Source organism: Microplitis demolitor, chromosome 7 (genome assembly GCF_026212275.2).
Source record: "Microplitis demolitor isolate Queensland-Clemson2020A chromosome 7, iyMicDemo2.1a, whole genome shotgun sequence".
Classification (NCBI taxonomy): Eukaryota; Metazoa; Arthropoda; class Insecta; order Hymenoptera; family Braconidae; genus Microplitis; species Microplitis demolitor.
In genome coordinates, this window is record NC_068551.1 from 20,942,078 (window position 1) to 20,956,352 (window position 14,275).

At 29.4% G+C, this 14,275-nt stretch overlaps 1 protein-coding gene across 5 annotated transcripts in view; it reads right to left on the minus strand.

Moving 5' to 3' along the window:
* The window catches only part of LOC103574415 (uncharacterized), a 140,543-nt gene that overhangs the window by 74,311 nt on the left and 51,957 nt on the right, over positions 1 to 14,275 (minus strand). Inside the window, exon 4 of one of the 5 annotated variants that reach the window (XM_053740730.1) lies at positions 9,379 to 9,835. The exons of the other annotated variants lie outside the window; for them this stretch is intronic. Within the exon in view, the coding sequence (XP_053596705.1) occupies positions 9,379 to 9,424 (46 nt within the window). The 5' untranslated portion in view covers positions 9,425 to 9,835. The remainder of the gene's footprint in view (positions 1 to 9,378; positions 9,836 to 14,275) is intronic. 5 annotated transcript variants of the gene reach the window in all.

The window sequence follows — 14,275 nt, forward strand, 5'->3', positions numbered from 1 at the left end:
TTCTTAATAATTTTAAAGGTAAAACCATAAACATAGTGCACTCGAAGTTAGTTATATTACTTAAAAGTTTTCTCTCAGAATAAGGAATATTTAAATTTTTGGTCCAGCTAAGACGAGCATAAATTACCGGTGAGAAAGCAAAGTTTCTCGGGAAACTTTTTGACGTTGCAAATGTGTCGTAGGAAAAAAAACCCCACTAGTATTTATAATTCAAGTGTGACCTAAATCTGGTGAGATAAGGGTACGTTGCAGATGATGGGGATGATATTTAATGCACCGACTAATAAGATTACTTTATTTTTAAATTAATTATTCATGTTAAGAACCTTTTTAGTTAGTTTATCATACTTTTTTTTTTGAGAACGTGTCTACTCGGATGCCTGTCATCCCTTAATTAACACCTATTCTCCTTTTCGCGTCCAACAACCGCCAGTGCAGTGGGTCTATGTCTGTATTTAATTACCACAGCAAAACCGACGTCACTGCGATAGGTCGCGAGGCTTTTCAGTCACGTGTCACAGTCACAGTCACGGTTAAATATAATACTGTGGTTGCTGGATGTGGCATTATCATGTGATTCTCGCTTCATTTATAGGTCATTCTCTGGGAAACTGTTATTTTATAAATCCATATATTTTTTATTTTATATATGTGTCTCTGGTTAAAATGTTCTGATAGCAAATTATTTATCCTCGATATTACATCGACGCTCAGTACAGGGGAATTGGAGATGAAAGGCATTAAATATCGAATATGTATCAAAAGTTCGGAATGAAAAAAATTTCTTTATTAAAAAATTCCAATTGTTAAATTGAGCAAAAAAAATGTTTGAGTGATAGAAATGTTACTCTGATTTTTTTGGATAATTCAATGGAATGCGATAGATACAAAAACTTTTATTGCAATTTATTTTTGTTATTTGAAGGCTTGAAGCTGTTGACAATAACTAGAATGTTTTAAAAATTTAAATATGAAAAATGTTTTTATTCACAAAAAAAAAAAAAAAAAAAATTGCAATTAAATGAAAAAAAAAATTGATATTTGTGTTATAATTTATTTTTTTAATTTCTCCAGTTTTCAATGACTTGGACATTTCAAAAAAAAAAAAAAAGACATTTAACTTGAAATGTGAAATAAAAATTCTGAAATAAAATTATTGATAGATAATTCTATAGATACTTGAGCCCTCACTGTCATGCTCTTAGAAATTTCTCGGCACTACTTGACCTATAGAAACTTGCTCGGAAGCAAGTGGCTGTAAAATTCGCGACATGTCTGTGAGTAAAAAGCGATTCGTAAACATTATAAATTTATTAAAAAAAAAAATAAACCTGAGGATTTAATGCCAGTTTCTGACTTATCACTTCTCATGACACACGATAATTAAAGACACACATGTCGTAGTATTAAAAGTCATGATCTTTGAAAGTTAATAATTTACATCATCTGATACCGGTAACTGTAAGCAACTAAAAAATAGCGCCACAATAATTATAAAACTCACGATTAAAGATAGCAATAATTTATTCGCGTGTTCTGATAGATAATTTATTTTTCAAAAATATTTTCAATCATTAATAATGTTGAGTCATTGAACCAATTAATTATTAATTGATACTTGGAACACAAACAATAAGTCGGCCTAGTAAATATTCACCGCACATGTTTAGGGAGTGACCAAATAGGGTGGCCAAAATTTTTAATACAACTTTTTTTTTTTAATGCTTTTAAATTGTAATTTATCAATTTTTCAATTATCTATAATCAATCTAGGATGACTCTAAACTATTTTTAACTTCCTCATTATACCCAAAAATGAAAAAAAAATTAATTTTTATTTTCTGTAAACATAAACGAGGAGTTATTGCGTATTTAAAAAAAAAAAAAAAACAATGCATTTTTCTCTGAGAAACCTTTTCCTGGCTATTTTCATGTGGGAAAAATGAATGTCAGACAAGCGAGTTGAAACAAATCATACTTGAAAGTTACAAGTAAATCTGACTGGTGAATGGTGATGAAAGTTTTCAGTTTCTTGGCAAACGTCAAGAAAACTAGAAAAAAAAAAATTGACCTTTTTTTACTTGAGTTGCCTCAATTATGTCAATATGACAGATGGCTCGTGATACGCGACAAGTAGAAAGGATCCACGTAAATTAACTTGTTTTTATTTTTTATCCATGTCCAAATATCAGAGTGGGATCGCGGGTGGGTTACTCAGATAGACTAGTAGGTTTTTCGTATCTAAAAACGGGATTACATTCGTAAATCTTCCAGCGTGCGCTGCAAGCAGAACGAATCGGTGGTTCTCGTTCTACTTCACCAACCTTTTACGTCTACTGTAATATCTATCTTTCTCTCGCCCTCACTCACCCACTCCCTTTTCCCTTTTCTGTGTCCGTTATACCGAGTGGGATGCGATCTCTTCGGCAATGCCCTTTTACTCCTGTTTGTTCGGCCGTACATTTTTTAACTTTTAGTTTTTTTATTTTAACTTTACTTTTTTCTCCTTTCGGAATTTAGTCTGACGTGACCTATTGGCTTCCCGTTAGTTCAAAGTTCACCTAGCTTTCCGACTTATTTCCCCATTTGTTGTAATGTCTCTAGGCACTAACACCTTTCTGTACTACATACCTAAATTTAGAAACCATTTCCCCAAACTTAATTCAACTTTTCCGAACAGTTACATCTTTATGTTTCTTCTTTATATGTGAGTGGAATCAAAGTTAAGTGACTGAAAATTTTTTTTCTTCTGAAGATTTTCTTATGAAAAAAATTTTGATTCGAAATTTGACATCAAAATGAATAAAGTTACAAGAGTTACATGAAAAAGCTCATTAAATATAGTGAAAATTTATTAAAATTATTATAATTTCTGTTATGGAATGGATCTGACCTTTACATATTCTACTGGAAGAACGGCCGAGATTTACATTTTCATTATAGAATTTAATTAAAAATCATATTTCTTTCTGAACTTCTTCGTTGTGAACTTACACATGAGTAATTAATTGCTACAGTTTTAGTTAAAAATATATTTTTTATTTTTCGTGGCTGCCCGAAAATAAAAAAAAATTAATGGTAATAGAAAACTTTTCTAATTTTTTTTTTAAAAATCCAAGTTAAAAGTAAAAGATTTAGTGTACTCAGAATTAAAAGCGTGCGTTTTTTTCTCAACGTCATTTGGCCGGCACTTTCTACGTGAGAAAGCGGGGCACATGGGCCTTTAAAAAAAAAATAATAATTTTTTTTTTTTAATATTTAAATTAATATTAATCTTCATAAGTGATTTGAAGATTAATTATCTTTCATTACTTAAATCTATTTTAAACCAATTATCAGTAATCAAATTTAGTGCTTTTATATAATTTACTCCTGATAATTGACTTGAATTTTCTCGTAGGTTAGTTCTCACATTTATATAAAGTATCGGAATTTAAAAAAGTTATTAAATTTTACTTTAAATTTTGATTGAAAAATCAATCCGGCGAATGATAAAATTAAATTTAAGTTAGAACTGTCGGATAAAAACTAATTAATCTAATTAAAGATCTCAATAATCAATTTTCCGGTGATTATTTTAAATTCAAAATTAGGGCAGCATAAAGGTGAAGAAAAAAATATATTTCCATCTAAAGAATTTTAAAGAATTTTTTATCCTGAAGTAAATCTCGAGTACGTGAATAAAATCAGTGGAAGATGTCAGTATACAATTCCACGTAATTTAAAGTGCATGAAATTCTTAGCTTAATAAACTGCATCAGTACCATAATTCCAAGAAATAGAGCGTGAGCATAACATATTTCGTATTTCAATCTTGGGTTCCATTGAGAAAAATTTCATTTAATTAAAACAAAAAAAAAATTTTTATCAATTTATTTTTTGTTGACTGAAAAAAAATGTTTTCATGTGAAATTATTTTCCTGCTTATTCGATCACGTCTTATCTGAGAAAAATGTTACTCTTTGCAAGCTCAAGTAGTCACGCAGCGATAACTCCGAAGTAAGTGAACAATTGAAAAAAAAGAAAAAAATAATAAATGAATAAAACTACTAAACAATGAGAGAAAAAAAATTAAATTTTTTTAGCATGCTTAGTTGTTATCGATTTTAAGCTCAAGTCAAGATGAACTCTCTTATCCTTCAGCCACTTTAGCTACGAGAGAGTTTCTTCGCGTCACGCAGACTTTCTCAGGCCACGCCTGTGTCAAACTAAATGCACGCAATAACTCTACAATAATAATAATAGTAATAATAATAATAATAATAATAATAATAATAATAATAATAATAATAATAATCATGATAATAATAACTGACTCAACTCCGTGCTTATATTTATGACAATAGCCCGCGTCATTCATATCCCTTTTTAATTTTTTTTCTTTTTCTATCGGTCCGTCTTTCAAAACATCTACTCTGATAATTATTTAGTATCTGAAGTAATTTTATGACCTAATTCCCTCGTAATCTTATCAACTATTAAGGCCGTTAATGCATCAGCTTGTTTTAATTTACATAAAAACAAATTTATTATTAATTTTGAAAATTCTTTGATGTGAAAAAAAGGGAGTAAAAGTAAAAATGAGATTTAAAACTCATTAATGTTGTGGTAAATATTTTTTGATAGTCTTTTCAAACAACATTCGCACCTTTTATTGAATTTTTTTTTTTAATATTCATCGATGAGTTGTTGAAAACAAAATATATATATAAAATACATCGGCTTTCCAAATACTGAAACGCATCGAGAGTCATTTACTATTGGAAGCTTTGCTGAGTACCTGGTTTATAGATACGTGAGTAAGAGGAATTTTTTTTTAAAATTTGTGCTTGAACTTTAAAAAAAAACAGCCGGTTAAATATTTCTCACGAATAGGTGGAGTTTCGATAAGGAAAAAAAATAAATTAAATCGTAGGTATACTTAAGTGTACGTGCTTTGTCACAGCTTTTAAGATTTTATCGGTGCTAGCCGACTATCGAGTAATGGACGTATTATTTTTATTGTTGATTATGTGTTGTATGTACAGCTGAAGGATTTAATAAAATGGGTCACTTTGTCACTATTTAATATCGTATATTTTAACGATTAATATTTTTTTATTTTATTTTCATGGGTTATTTATTCAAAATTAATCAGCTAATGGGTTTTTTCTTATCACACAGTCAAGGTGGAGGTTAAGAATAGAAAGAGAGTATTGAAAACAGATAAGTGTTAGTATTTTTTTTTAGTTTCATTAAAATTTTTTTTTTTTGTTCAGCACTAGTAATGAAATATTTTACGTCAAAAATAAAAATTTAATGGCTAATTGAAATTATTGAGATTCAAATTATAATTAAATGAATGAAATATATTGGGATGTTAAATGTGGATATAAAAATATGAATAGCTAATAAAAATACTTTTTATGAAAAAAAAAAAATATATAAATATTCGATGGGTGATTAAAACTTGGGGGAAAATTTCAGTTTAATGGCTGAGGTGAATAAAAAATTTTTATAAAAAATAAATATTGGTTAGTAGTAATTTTCGGGGTTGAAAATAAAAATTTAATGATCAGCGAAAATAACTGAAATTGAAGTTACAACTCAATAGCCAGTGAAAACACTGCTGCAAAAAAAAATTTATTATTTACAATCTCACTATACTGTTATTATTATTTTAATAATAATTCATTGAATTTTAATGAAATGTTACCCGGCAAATTTTCTGCCCATTAACGTCAATTCAAACAAAAATTTAATTAACAAAATAATTTACATTAAACGGATCCCTGTTTTATCCGAATACACCCCAAGTATTTTTTTTTTTTAATAGCTTGTTAAATCTGAAAAGTACCACGGGCTCTATTATTGCAATTTCAAATCTCCCGGGATTAAATCCACCAAAAAGCGCAATAAAAAAACAAAAATTAAAATAAAAAAATCGTCACACTTTATAAATGATTTCTTTTATCAAAAATTGACGGATTAAAAATTTTCAGGATTTGGTAATTTACCGTACCGACAAAACCGAAATTATAAACAAAGCGTTTCCCGAGTTGGCTCGACGTAACCGTAATGCGCTAATTAAAAAATTGAATAATTAATAGGTGTCAGTCTTTGAGAAAGAGTTTAGTGGGTGTTTTTTGAATGCACGTCCAACTTCTTTGCCCATTACTTGTATCGAGTTTCTACACGTAACCACTTCTAACAGACCAAGTTAATTAACAGGCGCGTTTATAAGTTTCTGTTTAATGTTAGTCACCGCAATTCAGGCCAAACATTTATAAAACTTTGCTGTTATTATTATTATTTTCTTTTCAATCTTTAAAACAGTATTTTCATTACTATTTTTGCTCCCTACTGAAATCCGGTTGTCAAACAGACAAAAATTTATTTTATTTCCGGGCTTACATCGGTTTCAGTAAAACTCAATATTTTCGTAAGCGATTTAAAAATAAATAGTCCAAAAAAATATTTATACTGAGTTTGAATAAAAAATTTATGAGTAATTGAATTTGACGTTAAATTGTTAAATATTTTTTCAGTGAACAAAAATAATATTTTTTAAACTTTCGAATCTTGCACTTAATCAGTGTACACTGTTTAACATTCTCGCGTGTTTCGACGAAATTTACCCCGGTTACAATCCCGATAGGCTCTATAATTATTCTGTTTTATCTTCATCGTAGTTGGGAAGCTACGGCTAGTATTAACCATACAGCAATACAGTATTTGCACTTGAGCACATATACAATGTTATGTTTTAGCAAAAGGTGAAAATACACTTTTTGTTAAAAAAGATCTCGTTTCTTTCACTCACTCTTCCTCTTCCCCTTCCTCTCCCTTGAGCTCCTTAAATTTTTTGCCAATTCTAAAGTTGGAAAGTTCAAGTGGAAATTCAATAAATCTCGTAAACGTTGAATAATTTTTTTTTCCCATTCTCCTTTTCAAGTCAACAAGTTACGTGAATAAATAGACACTAAATTGAATCTCAATTTACGAGAATCAATGTGTATGCATAAAAAATAAATAAAATCATATATTAAAATTTTAAATCAATTTCAATATATAAATATAAATGTGGCAGTTCGTTTTGTCCCTCAGGGGAAAATCCCAATCATCAAACTTTTTTTATGTTTTACTTTTCACTCACCAAATAATTATGTCATATTAATGTGATCCAGTGATATATATGATTTTATATAAAAAATCATAGAAAAAAAGTTAAAAATTTCCAAAATATTTGATATATATGACAAGTATTTAAAATGTTTATTAATTTCCAATCAAAAAAGGGATTTATCGAAATTTGCATCAACTCGGACAAGATTTTCAATTAAATTACAACAGAAAAATTTTTTAATTAATATGAGATGCCGAAAATGTTGGATGACCCAATTTACCCAGCATAAATTTTGCTCCCTTGTAGTAAAAATAAAAAAAAAATATAATGGCACATTTTGTGTCTCTGGACTTATTCTCCGCTACATATAAATAGTTATTTAACATTTAAGAGAATATAAACTGACCAATTGACATTTGAGATTTTTTTTTTCGATACTGAGTAAACACAGTTCTGATCTCAGTTATGCTTATAAATATATATTTTATTCATTTATGCAAAATTCATTCACGGAATTTGAGTTTTTACAATCTCTTATTCCACAGACTTTATCACGAATTTATTTACATTGCTATGTACAAATATTGTTCAATAAATTTATTTATAAAATAGAAGTGCACTTGTTTAGTATCGATATTGTGTACGCTTACAATTGTTATTTTTTTTTTTTATTTTTATTTTTATTCGTAAACTTAATGTGGTGGAAAGGAATATTATATGAATATCTTTGTTCATACTTTTGGTCGGTTTCTTTCTTCAATGTTTTTTTTTTATTTTTTCATTTTAATGGCTAATAAAATATAACATAAATTCAAAACGTATTAAAGTACTGGGAAAATAGCCAGAGGCAGTGCTTTGAAATTGAGAATATCAAAGTCAGCGAGAATCTCTCGAGACCACGGAAAAGTTAGTGGCATCCCTGAGAAGATACGAGAATAACTATATCTCAACATCTCTCTATACTTAATGCTCGACCTAAACCTAAGTTTGTTAATTTTCGGTTCAAGTTTACGAGTCCGCTTGTGTTTGCTTTCCCGAAAAATAGTTTTTGATCAGCTGTTTCGCTTTTGTGTTCTCCAACTATTCATAACATTTTTTATTTACTATTATTATCATATTTTTACTAGAATATAGTTACCGCCATATAAAAATTCACTTTTTAATTTCCAAAAAAAAAATAAATTCTGCGGATCTAAAATTACTTTACTAAAATAGGTATGTCATTTTATTTGACAATGTTCTATAAATTTTTTTGTCTAATAAGTTTTTTATTTGCACTTAAATTTAAATTTATTCAAATCCTAGGATTCTATTTCAGGAGGAAAAAGTCGCGGGTTCGATTCTAACTCAGAGTTATTTTAAACTTTTTGTTTAAAAATGTATTTTTGATGTCATGATAATTAATTGAAGTCAAATATCACAATTAAATAATGAGTGGAAATGTAGCAGACGTACAAAAATTTTTTAATTACACATAAAAAAATTAAATAATTAAAGTAACAAAATTAAAAAAAAATGCATCTATTCAATTTTGAATTTTCTAAACATCCATTTTTTTATTTTAATTTTATGAACATTTTAATTTATTTTGTGAAAATTTTAAAAATTGTCAGATGTCCGCTAACTTTACTGTCATAATAAAATACCATGTGAGTAAAATGAGAATTGTAAAATAATAATGAATCCATATGTGGACAAGGAAGTAAAATGGGCACTCGACAGTCCATGTTAATAATACAAATACGTGAAATCCAATGGGCTCATTTCGCCTTTGGGATTCGGACGTGATTAAAATAGCTTTTTGTATCGTTAAAATTATTTCGAGTTAAATTTTTTAAAAATTAAAAATGATATAAAAATGAATCCCAAATAAATTTATTTGGATGTTGAAAAATAAAAAAAATAAGTTTGTTCGTACATATTGTCCGAGTTATTTTTTTTACAATATGAACAAAATTATTTACACCTAAACTTTGATGGAATTATCCAAAATAACAAAAAAGCAAAAAAAATAGTAGAAAAAAGTAAAAAAAATGATTTCTGCAACTAACAGTAACGTAATCTCAGCAAATTAAACAGCAAAATATTATCCTTTTATTAATTAGCAACAGTTTCTGATCACCCTCTCTCGATTCGGCCTCGAGGAACGCGATTATTTGATTGCTTCGATTGACATAATAAATTTTAGTGAAACAAAAGGCTGATGTTTTATTAAAATTAAGTCGATAGCACAGGTTATTTATCCTCGTTAGGAAAAACAATACGTGACTTACCCTCTCGCCTGAGCAGGACCAAGAGCAGCAGTAGAACCAAATCCATCGCCGGAGGTTTCACAAGCCTATCCTTCCGCGTCGTGTCGCTCCAATAAATTCCTCCCTTCGTCGGCAGAATTTATCACGATCCGCCAATTTTCCTCCTCGTTACAACTTTTTTCGCTTCAATCATAAACGTCAATGATTACTACACAGCACCGTGTATTCACAGAGCCCCCAAGCGGACGCGTCACTCCCACACCTGCTCTTCATTCTCGGTGAATGATGTATCTGTCGTAATTTGGTGGACTGACTTCATTTGGGTTATTGATTCCATCCGTGAAATTTGTTTCTCAGTTTGATGAAAGAATTTGCTCGTGCCAATTCGATTAAACGTTTCTATCTCGATTATCGGCAGACAGACCCGTGTAGCGCAGTAGGCCAGCTAACTCCCCAATTCACCACTGAAACACACCCCCTGTCCGAGGGGTCGTACAACTTAATTGCTGTCACATTGTTATTCCACTGTCAATTAAATTTAATGACTACATTGAGTTACACCTCGACCGTTATCTAGAGACCACAAGTGTGATCATTTTTGCATAACGATCCAAATTTTTTTTCTTTCTTTCAAATTATTTTATTTTTTTTTTCCTCGAATTATTTATTATTCAATTTACATTACTTTAATCGATAATTATAGTATTGATGATAATAATTTTAGCATAAGGACTGAGCGAAATCGACACGCTATTTTTTTTAAAATGATTTTTAATTGTGCATCACAATTTTCAAAGAATATTTTCCGAAATTTTTTTTACTATCACTTGAAAATTGAATTGGAAGTTAAATTTTGAACTTTAATTTCTATGTCAATTAGGACCATTATTAAATTTGAAAAAAAAAAATTTCATTTTTTGCAACTGTCCCATTTTATCCGAAAATGGAGAAAAAAAATTCAATGGCGATGATAAAAAAAATGAGTCTCGTTTTTTTTAAATATCAGAAATAAAGTAATTTGAGTTGCGTATCCGATCACAAAATCGTCAAATTCCTCTAGTGTTCCAGAAAATTTAAACAAAATTTTTCGAATATTTCATGAAATTCTATGACCGTCAGAATGATTTAAAACAAAACAACCGTTGCGTCATTCAAAACACTAATGATAACAACAATAACAATGAATAAAATTTTGTACCTTGAATTGAGAATAGAAAAAAATTTAATGAATTATCATACTCTAGATACTGACAGTAGAATTGTTTTGTTTGTATAATAAACTGAAAAAAATTTTAAAAAACTAGGACACTCAGAAGATATACATTGATAGTATACTATGAAGAAGCAATTTGCATAGCCACAGTCAAAGTAATAAATTATATAAATATATATATATATATATATATATATATATATATATATATATATATATATATATATATATATATATATATATATATATATATATATATATATATATATATATATATATATATATATATATATATATATATATATATATATATATATATATATATATATATATATATATATATATATATATATAATGCCAAGTGTATAGCGTATAGTTTCCTATTCAGAGTATTTGCAAAGACGAATTGAGGCAAAAAAAGAGACTTGACAAATAAATAGGTAATAACCTGCATACATAAAAAACATATATATCTATTATAAAGTAGTCATGGTGTACATAAATGAAACGAACAGAAAAATATAATAGGTGAATCGAAGCGCGAAATGACATACGTTAAATCCCATGTTATAAAACCTACTAAACCGTCGGAGGATACTTTCAATGCAACTTGTTGCGAGTTTCCCGGTGCCATTTTGCTTTTATATACCCTGAAACATCCCATATATATATATATATATATATATATATATATATATATATATATATATATACATGTATATACTTACATGTATATGTACATATATTTATTGACAGTAATACGCGTATAATGTGTGCGTAAGTGTATTAGTGAGCGCACTAAAACCAATGGGTTGTGTGAAAGATACTTGCCACTCTCATTTGTATCATTACAAATAGCTTCGTCATTATATTATCCGTTTTATTGTTCTATTAAAACTTACACATGTATTATACCCTACATACATAGTCATTTATAAAGATCCATTATAGTGGTAATGATATCTCCATTAAAACTATTAAATGCCTTGTTGGTTAACGGGTTAATAAATTACAAAATTTTTTGTCACCAAATTTATTCTTCAACATGTCAATTAATCAACACATTAGATAACATATTAATCGTTATTTTTTTTATAATCCTTGGAGTATTTTTTTATGTTAATAAAATTAAAGCACTGATTATATTTATTATATTATGTAAATTAATATAATTAGGCACAATAATAAATATGATCACGAATTTAATAATTGATATTCACAAACCACGTTTTATATACACAGATTTAAAAACACTGGTTAAAAAAATAAATATTTATTATTTTAATCACTGTAATTAAATTCGGATGGTGTGACGGTTGACGAGCTGACGGATAAACGATACACCCGAGCACGTGGTACAGGACGCAGGAGGGAGAGTTTACGTCGCGAGTGGCCGATGCCGACTACGAAAGCTTCTCTTCGCGCTGTTTTAACACGGCTTGTGGGTTTAACACCTGCGCACATGCGCACTTTAAGTTGGTTTAGAAGTGGTGAAGTAGGTACTGTACACAGAATGGGATCATGCATCCTGTATCCTGGATCCTGCATCATACATCCTGGCTGACGAGTGCTAGAACACTAACGTTGGAGAATCTCTGACACGTAAAACCTGCATCAAGTTTACACATTCCTCGGATATTGGGGATCATCTGCGTAAACATTAGTTTCCTGTTTAATTGTACTTATGCTTTGCGGTCGAATTATTTAGTTACGATATTTGATAGTGGGCTACCGGAGTCTTGCGTTTTGCAGACTGAGACACAAACTTTGTGGATAAAAATTATTTTTAAAATATATTACTTGGGTACTTAATTAATAATTGAATTGGTTTAATTGTCTGGAATATTGAACTGGAAATTGTTGAGTTTCAAGATAAAAATTTACTTTGAAAATTACAAGTCTTTGGTTCATTACGCAGGTTCACTGATATTGAATTTGAATATCAGACAATGAAAATATGAGAAAGGTGTAAAACAATGAATAAATATGTAATAATGATCTACGTTATTTGAATTATTATTTTCTTTAAACCCAAATGAGTGAAATGGAAAGAAAATGATAGCTATTGTTTTTCTGTCGAAGAAAATTAAATTATCTATGTGCAGATGAATTAAAAAAAAATTTAATAAACATTCATCAAAAGTACAATTCAATAAACTATAAGGAGAAAATAAAACCTTCCTACAAGGAAATATAATTTTTCTTATTACTTTACAATTTAATTATACTGGTATTAAATTTTTTCGATCAGTTTTGTTGTCGGAGCAACAACTTTTATAAACTTCAATATTAAATATTTTCATAATAAAAAACTCATTAATATAGAACTTTAGACAGTGTCATTCTCCCTGACCCCATCCCCTCATTTGACGTTCAGTCAAGTCGAAAAATAGATTGGCCTAGATTTTTTAGGGTTTTTGTTACTAGAAGACATTATAATGAACAAAAAATGTTTGCATTGTGGTTATTCCCAACAGGAACCAAGTTACAGGCCATTCTGTGTAAAAATACATAGAGGGCATCCTTACTCACCCTCTCTGGCCTGATCGGCCGTCATAAGTAACAAATAAAATTTTTCTCAGGTCTTTTTCAGATTTTTCCTGCTAGAGGACACCATAAGGAACAAAAAAACGTTTATATTGTGTAGAGTTATTCCTTACGGAAAAAAAGTTACGGGCCACTCTTCATAAAAACACATAGCAGCATCCTCATTTATCTTCATTTATCCTCATATGGGCCATTGCTCATAAATAAGAATTTTCTCGGGACTTTTTGGGGCTTCTCCTACTACAAGACACCATAAAGAACAAAAAATGTTTATATTATCTGGAGTTATCTGTAACAGAAAAAGAGTTACGCGCTACTCTTCCTGAAAATATATGAAAAGCATCTTCTCTGATCCTCCTTGTTCCGACGAGACGTCATAAGCCGAACAATAAATTTTATTCAGGACTTTTTGAGGTGTTTCCCGCTAGAGGACATCATAATGAACAAAAAATGTTCATATTATCTGGAGTTATCCCCACCAGAAAAAAAGTAACGGTATCCGAATTTCAGGCTATCCAACCCGGAATAAATATTTTCAATACAAAGCTAAAAACTATTACCATCAATAATCATTCATGAAGCAAATTTTTACCAGTCCACCTTGCCCCGCCGTCCATTCAGCTCAAGTCTGTCCTATAAATATATCTGCAGATAAAAAAGAGGATAAATGACATTTTTCATGGGACTCCGAAAAGGTTAAAATGGAAGATGCATTTCAGTTGCCACTGAACCTCTATTATAAATCGTTTCTTTCTTCACATCACATATACTTATATGTGTGCCGTAAAACCAGGTATAAAGGAGCATATGACAGACTTAGAGTAACGCAAGAAATATCTAACCAACCACAAAAGTATCAAGACAATGATCAAGCTGCTAGATAAATAACCGCAACAACTCCACCAACAAAACTATCAGCAAAAAAATAATAACTATACCTCCGAAACAAAGTTTAATAACCCAAAAATATACTTTTCACTTATCGGACTCGACATTTATGTCTACCAGTATAACCTAGTAGTTTCATCTCTCTCAGAACTTATATATATTATATATACACATATATATGACATTGTACGTTATGTTACCAGCACTGGTCTTTAATCAATTATGCAAAGCACCCTCGCAGAGAGGTTTCTCTTCACCACTGGCAAGGTA